The sequence below is a fragment of the Ursus arctos genome, unplaced genomic scaffold (genome assembly GCF_023065955.2).
Source record: "Ursus arctos isolate Adak ecotype North America unplaced genomic scaffold, UrsArc2.0 scaffold_4, whole genome shotgun sequence".
Taxonomy (NCBI): Eukaryota; Metazoa; Chordata; class Mammalia; order Carnivora; family Ursidae; genus Ursus; species Ursus arctos.
Window position 1 is genome coordinate 21,996,747 of NW_026623056.1, and position 22,763 is coordinate 22,019,509.

The 22,763-nt window shown below is 40.2% G+C and overlaps 1 protein-coding gene across 3 annotated transcripts in view; it reads left to right on the plus strand.

Moving 5' to 3' along the window:
• Positions 1 to 22,763, plus strand: part of IL1RAP (interleukin 1 receptor accessory protein) — a 120,635-nt gene that overhangs the window by 62,040 nt on the left and 35,832 nt on the right. For all 3 annotated transcript variants that reach the window (XM_057306557.1, XM_026496487.4, XM_044383303.3), the window contains exon 3: positions 19,359 to 19,644. In XM_057306557.1, the coding sequence (XP_057162540.1) occupies positions 19,359 to 19,644 (286 nt within the window). The remainder of the gene's footprint in view (positions 1 to 19,358; positions 19,645 to 22,763) is intronic.

Sequence of the window (22,763 nt, forward strand, 5' to 3'; positions counted from 1 at the left end):
GCATATCCTTCAAAACCAATTGCTTGAAAATTAGTCTGTGGTCCCATGATTCTCTGCCACTTATTTTGGCTTTGATGACTCTAGATCAGTTGAGATTTGTATTGTTTTTCTAGATTGTATTGTATTTTTCAATATAATTGCAAAAGAAAATGTATTCATTTATTGAGCAGGGATTTATTGAGATACTTTGATGAGCCAGGCATTTGCTAAGCATTAGGATACAATGGTGAACAAAGTAGGTCCTGTTCCTATCTTTATGCTATTTACAATCCCCTGTGTCTTAGTCTAAATGTCTTAGGGTCTCTGTTATTGACCATGACCTGTGGATGGCACCATCACTGTGCTTGCTTTTAAAAATGAAGAATAATATACTCTGGTTTCTCTTCAGAATAAAGCAGAGGTTGAATTTGAACTTTAAAAAGTGTAAATAAGAAATAACACAAGGGACATAATATAACTTGATATTGTGGTTTAGCTCTGTTGCTACTTTGCTGGGTGACCTTGGATAAGTTAACCTTTCTGAATCTGTGTTTCCTCATCTGTAAAATTGTCTAGCTCCTTCTGAGCCTAACCTTCTAGGATTCCATAATTGATATTGTGAATTTGAGGTTCAAGAGCTTATGAACCAAGTTGCTTTTTTCTTTCTTTCTTTCTTTCTTTCTTTCTTTCTTTCTTTCTTTCTTTTTTTTTTTTTTTTTTTTGCACTTCTCATCAATCTGTCTTAGGTCTTCTTTCCTGTGGCTTTGTCCACTTCTCTCTAACTATCATCCTAGTCCAAGCCTTGGCTTTTCTGCAGTAGCTTCATAACTGGCTGTTCATCCTCTACTCTTGCTCCGTATAACTCATTCTTCTCACGGCAGCCAGTGTGATCTATTTAAAATGTTAAATTGAATAATCTGTCTCCTCTGATGGAAATCTTGGAAGTGTTTCTCATTATTCTGAGAATAAAATTTCCATTCCTTATGGTGGCCTGTAGCTCTATATGTTTGGGTCTGTACCTATTGATTCAACCTCCTTGTGTTCCATTTTCTTGATCCTGGCAATGAAGCTTTCTGAAATACTTTCAGACATTCACATAGAGCATTCCCTTTCTACTCTAAGGCTATCACACTCTCCCCTCAACTTTGTCTCTCACATTCTACAGCACTCAGTGCAAAAGTCAGTTCTTCAAATATCTATCTATCTATCTATCTATCATCTATCTATCTATCTATCTATCTATCTATCTATCTATCTATATCCCTGTTGTATATTTCATATTACCCTGTACTTCTTTTTCATTGTACCTGTTATGATAGCATCTAAGTTACTGTGTAATTATTTACTTAATTACTTAGTTAATTAGTTACTTAATTTTTGTCATCTTCCCTGAAACGAAAGCTCCATGGGGACAGGCACAATTTTATTCACCTCTGTATCTTTAGTGCCTGGACGAAGGCTTTGCACTTACTAGGTGCTCAGTAAATACTCAGTGAATGAATGAATAGATGTAATAATTGGCTAAAATTTTAGTCTTTACATCAGCTATGAGATTATTTGTATGAGAGATCATAAGGTGTATATCAGGAAGTTCTGAGGAAGTGTAGACTTTAATCTCTATGCAGTTATTGATCTCTGCTTTTACAGTGATATTCCTCATTGCACCCAATTTGAAAGAACTAGCCACCAAACTGTGAGTGCTGGACACTGTGTTGGGTAGTCAGGATCCAAGCCCTGTCTTTGAGCTCACAATCTAGCAGGAGATCGGCTGTAACTCCAGATAACAACTATACAAGGTAGGAAGTAGTTAGAGTCACTAGAGAGAGTCAGCCATATCTAGAGGGGTAGTGACCAAGTGGGTCTTGGAGGGTCTGTGTGATTTAACTTCTTGGAAAGGGTTGGGAAAAGGCAGTGTAGAATGAGTCCATAAGCAAATGCTTGCCTCCCACCAGTCCTTGCAAGTAAAGCCAAATCTCTAATCAAGAGGCTTGAATTATTTAGATCCATTTTTATTCTACACAACTCTTGACTTTTTAGAATTTATTTTTTAAAATTTACTCTTTTATTTACATACAGTAATTCAGTTTTTGGTGTATGGAGTCTCTGAATTTGGGCAAATGCATATAGCAGCATAAAAGATGCTGTACTTAAGATAGAAATTTCCGCTATGCCCCAAATTTCTCTCATGCTTTTACCATACAGTCAAACTTCCCTGACCTCAAGCCCTAGCAATCACTAATCTGTTTTATGTTCCTGTAATTATGCTTTATCCAGAATGTCATTTATTTTATTTTTTTAAGATTTTATTTGTTTATTAGAGAGAGAAAGTGTGCGCACATGAGTGGGGGGAGTGGAAGGGGCAGAGGGAGAGGGAGAGTTGGAGAAGCAGACTCCCCTTTAATCAAGGAGCCCAATGCCGGGCTCAACTCCAGGCCCTGAGATCATGACCTGAGTCAAAGGCAGATGCTTAACGGACTGAGCCACCCAGCTGATCCCAGAATGTCATTTAAATGGAATTGTATGGTACTAGACTTTTTTTTTCTACTTAGCATAATGTTTTTGAGATGAGTTCGTATTATCAAGTTTATCAGAAGTTCATTTCTGGTCACTAAGTAGTATTCCGAAATTCCACAGTTTGTTTATTCATTCACTAGCTGAAGTTCATTTGGCTGCTTCAAGGTTTTGACAATTATGATTAAGTCTGCTATAAACATCTGTGTATGGGCTTTTGTCTGGACATGAGTTTTCATTTCTCTTGGGTAAATATCTAGAGCTAATATTGGTAGGTCGTACTATAAGTGCATGTTAAATGTTAAGCTGGTTTTCAAAGTGACTTTACTTCATTGTGCCTTCATTGCCCATCAGCAATGAGTGAAAGTTTCAGCTGCTACATGTCCTCACCAAAACTTGGCGTTTTCCGTTTTTAAAATAGTAGCCATTCTAGTAAGTATGAAGTAGTATTTTGTTTGATTTTTATTTGCAACCGATGACTAATGATTTGGGGTATGTTTTTATAGGCTTACTTGCTATCTGTATATCCTTCCTTGATAAAATATCTATTGAAATCTTTTGTCCCTTTTTAAATTGTTTTCTTATTGAATTTTGAGAGTTCTTTATTTAACCTGGATATAAGTCCCTTATCAGATATGTAATTACAAAATATTTTCTTCTTCTCTGTGGCTTATCTTTGCTAACCTTTAATTTTTCAAGTAACTTAAAAAACCAGTTTCCAATCCCATCATCGGATCTACCACGATTCTCTTCTCTGCTTAGAATGTTTACAGAGCTTTTTGGCCTTTTCAGGCACATTGGGGCTATGATGATGAAATGGAGAATTGTCTTGTTAACAAGGAGCCCTTCGGTTGTTGGAAGGAGAATCTAGGCATCGAAACATCTATAACCATGGAATGGTGTTCCACGTGCCATAAGGGATGTGTAGATAGTGTGCCTCACTACAGAGCACTGCCATTCATTCATTCATTCATTCATTTCTGACTATTAAGATACTTTGAGGACAGGCTCAAGAGAGAAACAAAGGTTCTGGATAATTAAATTTTAGGAACTCTAATAAAGTAGCTGCCCCCTCCTAGCCCCATGTGTTATCAGTGGTGGTGATGGGGGTTGGGAGATGGAGAGGGCACAGCAATGCCTTTCTCACCTTGATAAATAACAGTCCTCCACTCCAGCAACTGCAGAGCTAAAGGACCACCTTGGAAGCGATTAGCTTCACTGCCTTCCCACTCCCTCCTGCCCAGGTTTTTTAATGGTCTCTTTTGTCTTCATTTGTGATTTGTACAAGGAAAGGCGGAGATAACAAGTAGATAGAGAAATTCTATTCTTGACTGATGTGGAATTGCACACATGTCTGACCCATCAGACAACCTCAGGGCACAAATATATTTTCCAATGGAAATATCCCTGCCATAGTTGTAATTAATATGTGTCACTTCATTCTTCCAGGACGACCAGTGACTCCCAGTTGCTACCAAGATAAAGTAGGAACTCCTTCCCCAGTATAATCCTAGTCTCTCATTCGCAGGCTCTGCTCCAATGCCGCACACCCTGTAACCCAGGCCCAGCTGACTGACCTGCCCCTCACAGCTCCTGCGCCCTCTTTGCTTTGCTTATGATGTTCCATCAGCTTGGACTCCTCCCATTGCACTTGTCAGCACATATTCTATTCATTTTTCAGGCTTAAGTCAGATGTCATTTTTTCTATGAAGGTTTCATTGAACTTCCCACCTCTCATAGTCAGAAATAAGAACTCCTTCTGCCTTCTTATGACATGCTACATCTTTTTCTTTATAGCATTTACTTCATTTTCTTTGCATTGTGATTGTCTGTGCACCCTCCCCAGATAGTGAGATCTCTGAGATGAGAGACCATGCCTTCCTGTGTCTTTAGGTCCCCAGCGGAAACTGCAGTATAAGCTCTTGCATGTAGTAGGTTCTCACTGAGGGCTTATTGATTGAAGGACATGCCATAACCCACAGTTCACCTTTCTTTGTGACCCAGACAGAAGAGGTGCCTGAGTGGCTGATAGTTGTAACTGGAGGTGACAGGGCGATCTTATGTGCTCTAATCGAATGCAGTTTTGTTTCCCTATTGGCTGTGATTATGCTCTCCCGTCTAGGATATGAAAAGGATGATTTGATTTTGAGTAATAAGCAATGCAGCTCTAATTGTGTACCTTAAATGCCTTCCATATTTCTGCTTAAGGTGATTTTCTACCAGCGTGAAATGTTCTCCTTCGCAGACAGTTGATGGAAGAGCTGAGTCATGCCTGACTATACTTAATAAGACAGAGGCAGCTAATGCCAGAGGGAGCTGCCTTCGAGGACAAGCTGACATTTCTGACTTCTCTGCTTTTTAAAAGTGGGTGTTGTGAGAGAAAGTTGAGCATTGAAGATAGCTTCGGAGTCTCCATTGGAAACATGACTAGATAATGACACTTTAATTCAGACAGATATGATCTGCCCCATGGCCTCTTGGCTGTGACGTGTGCCTTCTGATGCTGGGAACTGCTAATCGAGGATTTTCTGCTTCTCATTAAAGAGACCTGGTTTGTTCTACTTTTTATTAACTAGTGCCTGGCCACCCACCCCAACCCCACGCTTTTCCCTGAAAAACTGGCTAGATTTTACAATTTTAAGATTCAGGCTAGGAAACACTCTTGAAGTTCACATTGATTCTACACCCATCATACTCTAGAGATGGAAACGGTTAGAGATCATCTGGTTTTACCTTCTTACATATCACTCATGAAAAAGCTGAATGCAAGAAAAGGAAATTACTCGGCCACAGCCAGGGTTCAATTTTAGACTCGGGAATGACGCAGATCGGTGTTAGAATCCTCTCTCCCATACTTCCTATGGTTAAGAGATAAACTGAGGCATATTAAAAATTTTAAGAGTTTATTTGAGCAAATATCAGTTCGAAGTAGGAAGCACCAAACTGGAAGTGCTTGGAAGCACTCCACCAATGGGAGCTAGGGGCAAGACTTTTTTTTTTTTTTTTAAGATTTTATTTATTTATTTGACAGAGAGCAGTAGAGAGACAGAACAAGCACAAGTTGGGGGGCAAAGGGAGAGGGAGAAGCAGGCTCCCTGCTGAGCAGAGTGCCTGATGCAGGGCTCGATCCTAGGACCCTGAGATCATGACTTGAGCCCAAGGCAGGCACTTAACTGACTGAGCCCCCCCAGGTACCCCTGGGGGCAAGACTTGTATAGAGAAGAGTCAGAAGCAGTGTAAGAAAATTGTTTGACTACAGCTTAAAGTCTGGTTGGCTGTTTGTGTTCAGTTTCCTGGCGTTTTGATTTGTTGACCTTGAGGCATTACAGTCTTAGGCTTTGGTTTGCTTAGGTAGGCTGCTAAAGCATTAGAATCACCTCAGTCTAATGGCCTCCTTGTTTAATTAATTTAACTCTGTGCAATTGTGTGGATATTCTTTCCCTTACCTAAGACGCATGCTCCTCACTTATTAAATGGGGGCAATGATTAAACTATCTGAAAGAGTGGTTATGGGAATTGAAAGAGATCATAAAAGTACATCACTTAATACCCGACATATGGGAAGCATTCACTATTAGGTGGTGGTGGTGGTACTTAAAATAATAATAATGGTGGTCACAGTGACAGGATTAGGACAAGAAATCAGGTCTCCTGACCCTATTCTCAAAGTGTACCCCAGGAACTGTATTTAGTGTCAAGGAATTTTAAAGATATCTGTCTGAAATTGCATCCCTCTATTCGAAGAAAGACTCAGTAGCTAGTTTGGTATAAGACAGAAGGAAAGAACATGGTTTGAGATGTTTGTTAACACAAAGAATCAATGTGAGTGGGAAGAATTGAGGGAAGAGATTATATATAAAGTCTCTAAACTGGAAACCAAAGGACTGAGAATGATACCAGAGAGCCTGAGAGGGTTAATGGAGAAAGGACTGGCTCTGGGAAGGTTACCGGTTCTGGATTCAGAAAGCTCTACAGCCCACTAGCACCATAACTTTCCCAGATCATTCCTGAGCCTCTCTTTCCAAACTCCAAAATGGGGCAACAATGGCTCCTTCTGTGATCAAAGAACATTATGTGTCTGAAACTGCCAGGTAAAATATAAATTATTATGGATCCTGTTAACAGTTATGGATTTATAATCTTGGATGGGATATGGTGGGGGTAAGAAGGCAGTGATTCTTAAATGATTAGTTTGGAACATTTTCCTGCCTCTAGGAGTATGGAAGCAACAAGCTGTGTTTCTAATCAATGACCTTCATTATTGGTCCCTCCACGAGGCAGGGAACTATAGCATTGGGAGGCTGAATATACCAGGGCTGAGCATTCCGGACTGAACAGTTTTGCCTGAGGATTTATACCTGGATAGACACATTCCCCCAGAGACGGAGACCTAGACAGCTTCACTTGTACCATGAAGCTCCTAACAGCCCTCGTGTCAATGACAGCAGACCCTTTTCCTGATCTTGCACCAATTTCTCTTATTGTCATTTTTCTACTTTATAGTAATTATTTTGCTTTTTTTCAATGGAAGACCATTGGTGAATAGCCCCTGGCGAGTGTGTATGGAGAGGGAACATGTGTGCCATGAGAAAGAGGGCTCACAATTGGAAGGATAGTATAGAAGACACTCTACATTTTTATTTTCTTAGAGTGAAACTGCTTTTACTTCATGTATGAAAATTTCCTCCTCCTGTTTTGCCTCCTAAGTTGTAAGAGCTCTGGAGTTCAGAAAAGTTGATCTGTAGTTTCCCCTTTCTCTTCAGCACTACACACAGTAGAGGCAAATGTCCTCAACTGTAAGACTGTAGTGAGTCAAGAAGCTGAATGTAGGGGCGCCTGGGTGGCTCAGTTGGTTAAGTGTTTACTTTTGGCTCAGGTCATGATTCCAGGATCCTGGGATCGAGCCCCACATCCATCTCTCTGCTCAGTGGGGAGCCTGCTTCTCCCTCTGCCTGCTGCTCCCCCTGCTTGCGTGAGCTCTCTCCCTCTCTCTCTCTCTCTCTGCCAAACAAAATAAATAAAATCTTAAAAAAAAAAAAAAGAAGAAGCTGAGTGTATTATCATAGCATTGGATGGGGGACAGATGGTGGTTACACTTGTGGTGAGCAGAGCGTAATGATTGAATCACTGTTGTACACCTGAAACTAATGTAACATTGTGTATCAACTATACTTAAAAACAAACAAACAGAATGTAAATATAGGTAAAAAAAAATTCAACCTCTGACACACTGGGGAAAAATAAAAGCAAAGACTGACTGATGTCAGTGTAGTGAAACTCTTTCATAGTTGGTTTTACAGGCAAAAGTTACATGTGATACAGGGCAAATAACTAGGAATCTGGAAGGTTTCATTCTGCCTCTGCTACTAACCAGTCTTTCCCTCAGGCACTCTGTCACCCCTCTGGGCTCAGAGACTAATCTGTATAATGTATCATGTTGCTGGGTGATTCAGAAGGCCTCCTTCCAGTTCCAACATGTAGCAGTTTTCTAAGATGAAAAGGGGATTATAGGTGACTTAAATATTTAGAAATGTGGACCATGATGGTATCTTGGCATTTGTCTTCCCAAGATCTGTTCCTCCCCTTGGGAGCTGACACTGTTCTTAAGCTGTGGGGCCCCTGAAAACCCAGCCACTCAGAACTCCTCCCTTGTGAATTCTTCCAAAAACTCCCTCATCATTCACAGCCAGACGTCTCCTCAAACCCCATTGCTTATGCTCTCAGCTTCTGATGTTTGCTTCCCCTGATTTTCTCTCAAATTCTTTTGTCTTCTGCTTGTCACTACCAGCCTTCTAGAAAAATCTACATGCTTGACACATTATTAAAATTGAATGAGACTGCACTGGCATTTCACAGGTGATGCCTCTCTTAAATGCAGTGGCAGGATTGTGGCCTGTGTCTCTTCCTGGCAGGTGATGAAGATCTCAAACGCCCTTTTACACCAAGCAATTTACTGAGAATTTCTGGGGAGGTTGCTGGCAAGGCTCACAAGATGCTCCTTCCTTTGGCTTTGTAGTTGTCTGTAGAACATGGCTGCAAGTCTTGAGGCGGAGGACTCGTATAGCTCCTAATTGAATGCATCCCTGATGTGTTTTCACTGAGCAAGCCTCCCTGAACCTCCAGTTGAGAAGTCAGACATGGGGATGGAGGGCACAAAGACCCGTTGAGTCTTTACATTTCCATCACGCCGTTGAGTGGAAAAGTGATTGCTTGAGCTATCTTCGCTAATTACGAAGTCAGTCCATGTTTTGCCTGCCTTCTACATTTTAGGACTCAAATCTTAATTTTGTGTTTTCTGTCCCTGGCTCTGGCAAAATGCAATAAAAACTCACAGACAAATACACACAATAATTCATTTCCCCTGCGATCTCTCTAGGTCTTAATTCCCTTATTGGCAAAAATCAACATAATAGTTGTAGCTAAAATTTATTAAGTTCATACGGTGTACCCGAGCATGTGGTATTTTTGTTTATGATCTTTTTTACCCCTGTCAACAATCCTATGTGTTAGGTACTTTTATTGGCTTTGGGTTTTGCTTCCTGCACTATTACATACGAGGAAACAAGATCCTTCTTTCCAGGTGCCACAATATGGTCCACACTACACCTACTTTGCTCTCAGCCTTAAAGACAAGATCCACATATTAGTGTCTTCACCTGTAGAATGAGAGGAAGGAAGAGAGTAATCGTGTGGCTTAATCATACAGAATCATACAGAATGCATGCAAAGTTATCTTCTATGGCCCACTATTAATGTTATTTGTTCCAATATCCTGAGGTTTGGGGTTTTGTTTTCGTTTTTCCCATTTCATCCTCTGTTTCGAAGAGGAATATAATATTGTACTATTTACATTCCTGATACCAACTGGGAAAGTTTCTGCAGATATGTATTTGGAATATATATTTTACCCAGATGATGTAATAGAAAGGACTTGACATTTGGATCAAAAAGAAGTGATTCTGTGCTTGCCACGCGTGAGCTCAACGTCATTTATCAAGTTAGCTCTCTGGGCTTAGTTGCCCCATTTGTAAAATGAAAGAGTTGTTCTAAATGTTTTTAAAATTGCCTCGTAGTCAAATGCCCTCAAACACTTTGTTAGAGGTAAGCCCCCATAGGCTAAATGTTAACAATATTTATTGGGCCACTTTCAGTTTGAAATTGGCCATACTCAGTTTGGAATTAAGAGAGGAATGTAATATTAACAACAGTAAGGACCACTGAAGAGCTCTTGCTAAATACTTTAAAAGCACTGTCTCATTTAATCTTCAAATCAGGCTTCTTTGACACATGGGAACTTTAATTTACTTGCATGTACTCACGTGGCTAGGAAGTGACAGGACAAGGGCTTAAATTGAGTTTGTCAGACGCCAGAGACTAGCTACTGTGTACGCCATCAGGGAAGTCATTTCGGGATATAAGAGACTTGGTTTGGTTCCTCCTCATCTCTATCCTAGATGGTTGGCCCATGTCTCAGACCTGTTTTATTCTCTTAGCTTCCTTCACTCCTCTGTGGTATGGGGTATTACACCTATTCTACTGCCACTGGGGGCTACGACCCGATCTAAGACCCGTGTGTTCTGGGATTCTATGATAAAGTGTGAAATACCTTTACTTCCAATGCTGACGATCTGTTTCTTGAGTGGAAATCCGAAGGCAGAGAGCATGTTTTTCCCTACATTTTGTTTACAGCCGCCAGCACTCATAGGACCCTGAATAAATATTATGTAATAATGAAAATAGAGAGCAAAAGGCTGCTTGATTATTACATGAGAATAGTAATTGGATCTTTACATCTTAATCATGGATTAGAAAAGATTACTTGGGGGGGGGGGGCGGGTCATAAAAACCAGCCAATGACTGCTTCGAGTTTCCCCGTGTACTGTGCCACACTTGACATTAGCCAGTTTATTTATTGTCACAACAGCCCTGCAAAGAAAATCATTCCCTTCAGCTGCATCAGGATGCTCATTACAGTGATTTTTTTTTTAAGAACATAGTGGCACCATGGTACAGAGACAGCACACCCAGAATCCATTCTTTAGCCTGCTAACCCCTGCTGCAACTTTGATGAGAGAAACAGAGCCGTTTGTAGGTGGCTATTGGATGATGCTATTCCATGTTCTTCCTCATCGTGTACAACAGCAGGAAGGGGGGCTGCTGGACCCTCCTTGGACATGAACACATGATCATTAAGGGGTCCTTTTGTTGGAGCTCCGAAAACCCGTTGTGGACTGACTTCATGGAGACTAGAAAAAGCCTGCAGACCTTCCGCAGCTCCTCTAGACCTAGGGCCTGGAAAACTCTCTGGAGACCTCAGGGTTTTTCCTCACATCCTCTGCCGTGAGGGAAACTTTGCAGGACATGACACTTATGTTCATGAATGCCACCTGAGAGATCAACTGAAAATCAAACTGTTCAGAGCTCCTGGTGTACTGGTCCTGAAATGATAATTCGGTTCTGAAATACCCCAACCCTCAGACATCCTTTAGATAATTTGATTTTGTACCTTTAAGTATCACCTACAATGGTATATATTCTGAATTTAAACTTCATAGATTTGGTTGTTTTCATCTGTGAGGGTTCATTTTCCTTTTTTACCTCTTCCTTTTTATTATTTTCTTTGTTTTCACATTTGCCTGGTAATTATTTTCTCCACATTTTTTTTTAAAACTGGCCAGACTCACCTTTTTTTCTTTTTTAAGATTTTATTTATGTATTTGAGAGAAAGCGTGAGAGAGAGAGCAAGAGCAGGGGGCAGTGGCAGGCAGAGGGAGAGAGAGAAGCAGGCTCCCCACTGAGCAAGGAGCCCGATGCAGGACTCGATCCCAGGACTCTGAGATCATGACCTGAGCCAAAAGCAGACGCTCAAACAACTGAGCCACCCAGGTGCTTCCAGACTCACCCCTTCTAACTGGTATAAAATCGCAGTCTTTAGGTCAGTGTAAAGATGAATGGCACACAGTCGGGAATAAAACTTGTTCTAGGAACAAACTCTAATGACACCAGCAAAATTGAAGCAGTCGCCCGTGGATCCCCCACCCCGGCCCCTGTCAACCAGCTTTCTGAATTTGGCGTTCTTTCCTTATCTGGCAAATCTTATCATCTGCTCAGGGCTATTTCTTATTTTCTTCAAATTACTCAATCAAGAAAACTCCCTTTTTTTGGTGGGAGTAAGGTATGTCTAATTATCTGGTCCAGGAAAACCATCTGCCGAGTTATTAGCACAGTGGTGTTGAACAGCACAAGCGACATGAGGACGTCTGATGGATGCTCACAGGCGCTCCGTTTCTTCCGCCCCCACCCCTAACTTCTCTCTCTTCTTTTGATAGTTTAGTCGATAACCACAGAACTTGAGAAACATATTCTAGACCTTTACTTGAGTGGCTCTCCCCTGAATAAAAAATATCAATTTTAATGGTATTTTTTCTACTTACATCTTACTCTAGGAAATGTAGTTTGTAGTTTTTTGTTTTTTGGGGTTTTTTGAAAACTGGTTGTTTACTATAAAACATTGCTAGAAAAATATCCTGGAATTTTTAAGGATTTTTTCCATTGAGGGACAAAAAAAGTATATATATGTTTTAAATGTAATTGATCAAAGAGACAGACTTAGAGGGTAGAGATAATCTCACAAATTGTGCAACCACCTGCCGACTTGAGCAGATGAAATAAGACATTATTATCCTTTAGTATGATGACTAGCTGTGAAGAAGGAGACACAAAATAAAAGTGGTTTCAGCTAATACACGGCCAGTGTTAATGGGTTTAGGAATAATCTGAGGATCTTGTTAAACTGCAGATTCTGATTCAGTTAGTCTGGGTGGGGCAGAAGATCTGCAGTTCTGACAGTCTCTCAAGACGCGGATGATGCTGGTTGGGGTTGTGGGCCACACTTGGAGTAGCAAGGATATACAGAAGTTTATTTGTCATGTAAACTCTAGAGCTAGAAAGCTCAGGACTGGTAAGGCAGCGCCTTATGTTACTCCTTTCACTTTCCCATTCCACCATTTTTTGGGTGTGGCCTTCATTCTCATGGTCCATGATGTAGCATCCATGTTCCAAGCAGCAGGATGGGAGAAATGGGATGGTAGCAGGAGCACAGGAAACATAGGGAGATGCCAGCACCTCTCAAGAATGGTGTTTAGAATCTACCACATGAAATTTCAAACATATTCCATTGGTCAGAACTTTGTCACCCGAGCACTTCTCCATGAGAGGAAAGCTTGGGAAATGTAACCTTGATTCTGAATAGCTATGTGCCCAGATGAAAATTCCCATACTTTCGAAGAAGGGGAGTATGCGGACATGGTAAATGGGACATGTCTGGCAGTCTCTTTCATAGACTGGAGTGAGGAAAGTGTTTTCCATAGAAAATGGCAGTCCACAGGCTAATTGTAGGTAATATGACTATAGAACTTCGCAGTGGCCATGTGTAGTACTTTATGTCTTAGGCTCATTCAGTTTTCATAACTACTCTACAGAGTAGAGTACATTCAAGTAAATTCAAGTCTGAGCTTGAGTTTCTGGTTTGGGAAGCCGAGGTTCATAATGGCTGAGGGACTTACCATGACTACCCTCTTTAAGGTTGCACGCTCCTCCTTCTTCCCTTTTCCCCCTCCCTCATTCCCGATCCCTCTTACCAGATTTTATGTGTTTCTTTGTTCCATTGACTTACCTTCCAGCATGCTCTGTACATTTCTTATGTAGTGTGCTAACTGTTTATTGTCAGCCTCCCTGTGTTAGAAGGTGAGCTCCGTGCTCCCTTTGTTTTGTCCCCAGTGCATCCTGAGCACCTGCTTTAGCATTTGCCCCAGGACAGGATGCCACAGGATCAGTATGTAGTTTTTAAATGAATTAAGAAAGCCAGAAGGTGTCAAAGCCTGCTTTTGAATCGTGTCTGTTACCCTCCATAGTAATGCTCTGCGCTCTGTGCCACACGCCTCTTCTGTCAGGGCTCCTGCTAGTGTTTCAGTGTCTGGCACCCCTAGGTCTTGCCTTGGAAACTCACCCACACTTAACTCGTTGACTGACTCTTTGTCATCATGCCACTCCTGCTACATCGATCACACCTTGGATTCTCCCCGGATCACAGTCCCAGGCTCAGATTTCCCGAGAAGCCACGCATACCACTAGAAAAAGAAAATTTAGCAAAACTATGAGAATGGATTGTGAAACCAGCCTTTCCATTATACTTAGTCTCTGCCCTCAGGCCTAGATAAGATTCCTAGAATGTACCGACGGGACAGTTTTTTAAGCACACTGAGTTCCGGTTGAGGATGCAAAAAGGGACCGTTTCTGATCACAATCTAATCTCAGAACTACCATTGCCACCCCCGGCCTAACGTAATATAATATAATCATATAATAGCTGTTCTCCTATTTAGAAGCCTGTTATAATAGTTGGTTCATTCCACCAGGTATTTTCATTTAGTCTTTCTTTTTTCCAAGATTGGGTAAGGACCTATTCAGATTTTTTATGCGAACTTAGCCTAATACGTACTGAGCTCCTCCCTTCATTCTACCAGGCGCTTTAGTCCTCTTTCAACACCATAAGGCGGGCATGGGACACATGCAGAAACTGAGTCTGAGAGGGGAAGCATTTTGTCCAAGGCGATACGCCAAATAAGGGCAAATAATTACATATGGAATGTAATTCCACCGTAGGTCTTCCAATATTAAAATCTTTTCCTCTTTCTTTCCTATATCTAAGCTTCCTGGGTTTTTAAGTCTACACATCTCTCTACCCCAGCACCCAGCACAGTGCCTTGCTCCCAGCAGGTTCTGAATGAATATTTAATAAATACAAATATATGACTAGCTTTCCTGTGGGAAATATCTTGCTTTGAATGTGTGAGCACAGATTTGGGACAAGCATCCGAGATCTACGTTCAGGCAGCTTTTATTTGTGCTACCACTCAGGCAAAAGTAAGTCAATTAATCTCTCTGTCTCCGTTTCCTGGCATGTAATGTGGGAATGGGCATGAAAGCCCAAGAGGGTGTTGTGAGATTAATTAGTTAAAATGTATACCCTGCTATATAAATGCTAATTGCTGTCAGGAGCGTGGGTTGGATTTTCCAGTGACTTGGCTTTGGGAGGCTTTGCACATTCCATTAGTCCTCTGTGCCACCAAGCCTCAGCCTTAAGAAATCCTTTGGCTGAAGGAAATGATGACTTTGTGGCTCCCCATGTTAAGGGCCGATTTAGAGGGGACTTCCACTGTGGAGTCCACTGGGTAAGAAGGGACATGCTCAACAAAAAGGTAATTCTCTGTGCCAATAATTTGCTAAATTCCCTTTGCTGTTATTAGAGACAAATCTATTTGCACAACAGCCTTTTCCCCAGTCTTTTCTTCTGCTGGTGCCTGCAGTGAATCATATAATTAATTTGGTATTACATGACACTCCAGCCTGCTGCCATAGATTGTATTTTTATTTGTTCATTGAATAATTTAAAAAGCTCTGACAAAATACCGTCAGGTGGCTGGCAAGGGAAACTTAAAAACTCACAGAACATATTTCAAATGGGCAAATACCCCAAAGAAAACCTCCATAATAATACTTTTTTTTGGCTAACATTTAGGAATACCGGCATGTGTGTTTTCAGTCCCTATAGTAAAGGAGGCTGATTCACTTTATGGGTATGTTCGTTTGGCTCAGGGAACATTCTGTAAGGGAGATACCTAGCAGGTGTAATGATCTCTTTTCCACTTTAAGATGAATCGCATTTAAATTGATTGAAAAGATATTAAGTGTCAGGAATCAGCCCAAAATCTTGGTGATTGATCTGTATTTGAATTTTTAATATGTAAGGGCCTTTAACAAATGCTATTTAAAAATGTGTCTGTGCTTGACTTATTGAGTTATGGTATAAAAGGAAAATTCTGCCTTCTTTTAGTAGTCAAGATAGGAAAAGCTAGTCACTGTGACAACAAGCCCCCCAAATCTCAGTGATTTAACACAATAGAAGTTGATTTTTCACTCAGCCACAGCCCCTTGAAAGAGCAATGGCATCTCCGTGGAGCTCTGCTACAAGCATAGGCAGGGATCCAGGCTCCTTCCATCTTGTGAGGCTACCCTATTCAAACTTTTCCGACCCTCAGGGTCTCCACGTGAGGGCAGGAAAAAGTGTCAGAGATTATGCTGGGAGTTTCAAGTTACACCATTTCTGGCCTCATTCATTGGCCAGAACCAAATCAAATGGCCCCAATTCAGCTGCGAAGGGTATCTGTGTAGTCTCCATAGGGGCCAAGGGAAACCAGGGTTCATGAACACTTAGCCAGTCTCTGCCACATCTGTGTGGTCACCAGAATTCCATTTTGTACTTCCTAAGTTGGTGAGATGTCACACTAGCTTGTGGTTGAGATGTCACACCAGCTCTCTGTTCGTCTCCCTTTCCACAGTGTGCATTCTCCTACTTTTACAAAAGAAAAATTGACCTGTCACTTATCATCTATCTTACTATTAATCATTCCCAGGACTGTAAAGACCTCCAGGGACCAAACAAAGTGACAATTTGTAATATTGGTGTCAGGAAGTCTCCTTTAATCAAAGTACCATTAACCCTCGGAAGGGCTTCCTCTTTCTCCCCAGTTTGCCAGCGCTCCTGTTAAGAGAGTCATTGGCGTGAGACTGCTGTCTACTGGCCCAAGTTGGGGCAATCTGAATTGAGATGTATTAGAGAGTGGGGTTTCAGGAAAGAGAATCATTTTCATTTAACCGCCTTGCTTCTACCATCATCCAGATTTGGACAAATAGTGCAGAGCTCTTGGGAGAGGTGCCTTTAGGAACAGCTTAAAGAATATTTTTATGCAATACAGAAAGTGGCAGCATCTTTGTCATTCAGATAACAAACAATATGGTGAAGTTCCAGACACCGTCAGCTGCCCAACTGCCTGCCTCGTTCTCTTTTTCTTTTAAACTATCACCTTATAATTCAAAAGTGAAATGACTGTCGTGCCAAAGCATATTGATAAAAATTTTGGAGTTAAAAAATGAAATTAAGCCTTTTTTCTTTTTTCCGAACAGAGTAAATACGATTAGGATGGTTAAACACTGAGAATGGCTTTGCCATTTGTGTTGTATAATGGATATGCTCTCCCTCCCTTCCTACCTTCCTTTTTTTTTCTTTTCGTAATTATTATTTTAATGATGTTCAAAGCAAATCATTCATGGAGATTTTTTTTAAGGTCAATATATTAAAAGGCTTATACAAAAAAAATTGTACTCTTTTTGCCTTAACTTCCCTCACATCTGTTAGCTCTCTTCTTTAGAAGCCACCACTTTTAAGTATTTTATTTATTTCTTCTGACATTTCCTATCTATATTTTGCTAATCAATTTGTGTATATTGTTATTTTTCGTTTAGTCAACCCGGGGCATTATTTTGTTCACTTTTTAATTATGGTAAATGAGATTATTTTTCTCTCTTAAATGGCCATCCCCTCTCCTTTCCTTACCCATTGCTCTCTATATACTAATATTACAATATTTGGTTAAATCAATAATCATTTAATTAATATGCCTTTATATATTAATGAACTATGATTATGTTTACTTCCTTATTTTTGGAAGTTATTAATTGCCTTGCCTTCATATGCTTACTTTATTATTTTTTTTTAATAATGATTTTTTATTATATTATGTTAGTCACCATACAGTACATCCCCGGTTTTCGATGTAAGGCTCGATGATTCATTAGTTGTGTATAACACCCAGTGCACCATGCAATATGTGCCCTCCTTACTACCCATCTCATATGCTTACTTTAATTTGCACCTTTTGGGTAACTGTTTTCATACTTTACAATTGCCTTTTAGCATAATTTTCCACAGTGTTAATTTCATCAAATAATTTATTAGTTACAATTATTTTTTTTTTATTTGGAGATTTCCATTACCTTCTACTTACACTGCTTCATGCCCAACCCTGCTGCATAGCTGTTAACCTGGGGTCTCCTTCATTGTTATTCTGGGGATTCCCTACCCCTCTCTGTTGAATTGGATCCCCTCTTCCTGGATCCCATAATTTGCTCTTTTTCCCCCCTCTCATTTTGGTAACAACAAATCCCTCAGAAGCCTCCTGATAAAGAGCATATGGGAAGGAAAATTACTGAGTCTTGATGTGTCTGAAAATGCCACCTTCGCAGTTGATTGTTTCCCTGGGTTTAGATTCAAGATTGGAAATAATTTCCCTTCACCTATATTGCTTCATTATCTTCTAGTTTCTAGTCTTGTTTTTGAAATTTCCACAGCCATTCCAATTTCTACCTTTTGTATAGAATCAATTTTTGTCTCCTTTCTTACTCTCTGGTAGTTTTTAGAATCTTCTCTTTTTCCACAATTTTAGAAGATATTTTTGTGGGGTAAGTCTATTTTCATCAACTTATTTAATTGATGGTTCTCTTCTGTTTTGTTTTGTTTTCTTCTTTTGCTGTATGTCACCTACATCAAGGGACCCAAGTTAAAGGAGGTTTAGTCTCTTTGCGTTTATATTTGCCAGGGCAGAAGAAAAGGAGCATGTTAAAATATGCTCTAACCCTTAAAATAATCAACACAACTGACACTCACTACATCATATTGGCCGAAGTGAGTCACATGGCCTCTCCAGAGGGGCAGAAAACTAGATTCTTACATATGCCTAGGAAGAGAACCCAGAGATTGCCATTGGGCGAATGGCAATAGTGGTTCCTTATCTTGGGGCTGGCAGTTCCTTCTGGGTCTTCCCAGTATTCTGAATTACACATTGGTGTGCTCCCCTGCTTTCCCCTCCTGGTTTAGGCTTTATCTATTTAAATGGGCTGAACTGGGTACAGCTTGTCAATTTCGATGTCATTGCTTTTTTTTCTCTTGTTCTTGCTGTTACTTGAGGTTATGTCTTGAAAAATTATTTTAGTTGTAGTGGAGTTTCAGAAAGGAGTGAAAATTGTTGCATATATTCAATCTGACATATGTATCTGAAAATCTGTGGTTGTAATTTCCTATAAACCAAATGAGCTGATTCTGCAACTTTGTAGCTTTAATGAAAATGTATTTGAAGAACCTGGTAAGATAGATGTTTTATTAAAAAAATTACTATCGCACTTGTATTGGTGTGAACAACATTTTGATTTTTCCAATTCTTTCTTTGTATATTGGATTTTAAAACATGTCTCTAAATAAAAGCATAGCAATTATAAATAATAGTAATTTGTTGAGTCTTGGAAAAGCCAGTTTGTTAAATTCTCAGAGGTCTATTGCTTACTTAGGGATTTATTGCTTACAAATCCCTCTGCAAGTCATAAAGCTTCAAATACTTTGCTTTTATCAAAATTAAAGTAGCCACAAATCTAGTTGTTCTCTCATTTATCTGCTGTCACAAAAACGTTGCCTTAACAAACAACCATAAACGTTAGTAACAAACCTCATTTTATTTATTACACATATAGTTTTGTTCCTGAGTCCATGATGTAGATATCTTTGCCTGGGCACATCTAGCTCCCAAATCAGGAGACCTGGGAAGAACTGAGAGTCTTGGAGGGTTGTCTTTTCAGTTACAATTTTCTCCTTAGAATCTCCTCTGTCTCCGGAGGGTGATAGAGCACGTGACTTCTTTTTTAGGTGAAATTCTACCCTATATCTTATAGGGTAGGACAGGATCAAGTTATCTGATCAAATCATCCAAGAGGTAATGAAAAGATGATAGAGGAAGGTGGAAAAATCATTTCTGCCTACCACAGGTTCCTATTCCATGCAATTATTATAGAGAGGCTACTGAACATCACCAGACAAGGGGGTTCCTAGAGAAGATTGGGTGTCCTGAGAAGGTGTGTTCTCTCCAGGCTTTTAACATGAGATGACTCACTGGCCTTTTCTTTCTTTTCGATCGTTCCAGAACGCTGTGATGACTGGGGACTAGATACCATGAGGCAGATCCAAGTGTTTGAAGATGAGCCAGCTCGCATCAAGTGCCCACTCTTTGAACACTTCTTGAAATACAACTACAGCACAGCCCATTCATCTGGCCTCACTCTGATCTGGTATTGGACGAGGCAGGACCGGGACCTAGAGGAGCCCATTAACTTCCGCCTCCCTGACAACCGCATTAGTAAAGAGAAAGACGTGCTGTGGTTCCGACCCACACTCCTCAATGACACAGGCAACTACACCTGCATGTTAAGGTAGCCTGATTCTTGGTGGCGACTTTCTCTTTTCGCTTTAGTTCCTGGGCTTTGTGCATCTGCTATGAAGCTGGGGAAGAGTTACACCTGGAAAGAGTTACACTCACCTCGGTGGATTAGCAGAGGTTGCCTAAGAGGTGTGCAGAGACAATGGTTGTACTCCCGAGAACTTTCTCCATGAGGGGTTCCTTTTCAAACTCTGACATATATCAAGATTATCGAATGGTGGAGCCTTGTTTATTGGTTCCTTTTCCCTGATATTAAAATCTGCCTGCATTTCTGCCCCACCTGGAAGCATCTATTTCCTAGACAATGAGCAGGGTGGAGAGCAAAAGCCATTCATTTCTGTTATTCTTGGCATCTTTCAATGTCCCTGACACAAAAGAAAGCCTTATGATGCCTTATGGAAGAAAGAATATTTGGGAGGTATCAAATGTATTTAGAAAAATGCCTTTCAAACTTTTTGATCAAAATTTCCCTATAAAGCAAATAAACACCATGTCACTGGGAATGTAAGAATATAATCCAAAGTACCCCACCGATACTGCAAAATTTCTTTCAAATCCATTTTGTTTAATCTTGAAAATTCATGTAGATTTTGCATTTTACTCTGTAAGATACCTATTCTTCCATTACCACAGATTAATACTATTTTTATTCAGAAAAATAAAGCTTTAAAAAACTAAAGCTCGTCTGAAGAATAATCATTTTAAGGCTTAGGTCTTTGGCTATTTTTTCCCCAAGGTCCCCTTTTAGCTTCCAGGCCTTACTTTGCTTATGGATTATGGTTTTGTTTTTGTTTTTGTTTTTCACACAGTTTCCTACTGTTTAATAGGTGCAATGGTTTGCTAGGGTTACCAAAACAAAATACCGCAGACTGGTGGCTTAAATACCAGAAACGTGTGTTCTCACAGTTCTGAAGTCTAGAATTCCAAAATCAAGGTGTCAGTAGGGTTGGTCTCATTTCTCTTTCCTTGGTTTGTGGATGGCCATCTTCTTCCCATGTCTTCACATGGTCTCCCCCCTGCGTCATCTCTGTCCTAATCTCCTCTTCTTATAAGCACATCGGTCATATTGGATTACAGCCCACCATACTCATTTTACCTTAATTACCTCTTTCAAGGCTTGTCTCCAAATATGGTCACGTTCTGAATGACTGGATGTAATTAGTAACATAACATTCAGCAAACATAACAATAGGGCTGAATGATACAACAATGCAACAACATAGAATAACATAACAATAGATAATTCCACACCATCTTCTGAATGCCCCTTGTCTTTTCATGGATATTAACTGGTCTCTGATGGAGAAATGTGACTACGTTTTGATATATTTAAGCTGTGTTACGATTAAGTGAAAAAGGACCTCTTTTCTCACAGAAAACATTTTCATCACTGTGGCCTTGAGAGTCCCTTCGAACCTCTGAAGGCCCTTTTGAGGTTTTCATCCAACTCTTTAGTTTTATTGGAGTGGACTCTAGACTGATATGTAGGCTTCCAAAGAACCTTGTTCACTGTTTATGTCCCAAGACATGTTTGTAGGAGAGGTTAGGACAGATTATACTGGAAAGAGTATGGAATGAAAAGACACAGAAACCAGGCCATCATCCCAGCCCTGATGCTACTCACAGGTGACTCTCGGCACATCAGAGTGTATCTGAGAGCTTTGGCATCTGTATCCACCCAATGAGAAAATCAGCCTCAATGCTCCGGGGGCTCCTTTCCATCTTTAGTAATTGTTAATCCGTTAACATCCCACCGTGGACATCAGGAAATAGCTGGGAAGGCACCCTCAGTAGCTTTCTGGATGACCTTGCTCTCTACTCTGCATTTTAGTGTTTCACTATCTCTGTTTCTGTTTCCTACTTGTCTAGAGCTCTTCCTCACACTTTTCTAACCTTCTTTTATATTAGAGGAGCAGCATAGCTGTTAAGGCCTGAGTATTCCTTTAATGTGATTTATCAATCTCCAGATGGCCATCTCTTCAGTTTACCTGTCTGCTCATCTTCTGTGTCCCTAAAGAAAATCTAGAAGTGAACTTGTCTGGTGGGGACACCAGAAGCTCCCCGCAGCCCTGAGGCAATTCCTAAGTGGAAAATGACCTTAAACTGAACCATGTAAAATCAAAGGCCCGATGTCCTTAAGGCCATAAATTAAGATTCATCCTCCAAGACTGTACCACTTGTATTCTTGCTTCAATACCCCTCTGAGGATAACATCCAGATTTTATTTTTGAAGCCAGAAAAATTAGTCCCGCCACTGTTCATTATTTTTTTAAGTCAGAGAATATATCTTATGAAGCTGAAAATTACCCTCTATAATTTCCACCTGTAGAATACTTCTACCTGGTAGACCTTTTGCTATTTTTAGGTGGTGATTATAGCTGCCACTCTCCCTTCTCACCTTATTACCATTGTCATAAGTCATCTTTAAACATCCCCTCTTCCTATCTTTGGGAGGAAAATGCATCCCCCCATTTCATTGCATATAGTCTCAATTAATTAGTTAATGAGTATCTAATATGTATTTGGCACCTTAAATAGAAATCACAAAAATGGGTAGACAGTGAATGACCCATTTACCCATCATCCTAAGAAGTCAGTTTTGTTTTGTTTTTATTATTTGTGTTTCCTTTATTGTTTTCCTATGTGTAGACACACGCTTTATATCCATTCCATTCATTTAAGAAACATTTATTCAGTGCCTACTGGAAGTTTAGGCACTGTACTACAAGCAAGGACCAAAAAAAGACACATGGTCATGCTCTTGTTTAAACTATGATAAATTCAATCAAGGAAATGTCTGAGGTGCTCAGAGAATAAAAGGCCTAATTTAGAAATGGGGTGTGTGGAGGATGACATGGGAAGCCTCCATGTGAAAGGTGGGCTAATGGGAGGAGAAGAGCCCCAGGCAGACTACATGACCTGTGTGGATACTCAAACGTAAATGCAATTCCCCAGTCATCTTAAAATGTAAATATTTTAGTGTATCAACAGTAGTTAATTTTGTCTCTTTTTATTTTGTGACGTCAAATTGGTAGAGGAAATACCTCCATAACACATTTAATTCCTATGTGAACTGACACGTAAATTAAGTCTCAATATGCAGCATATTTC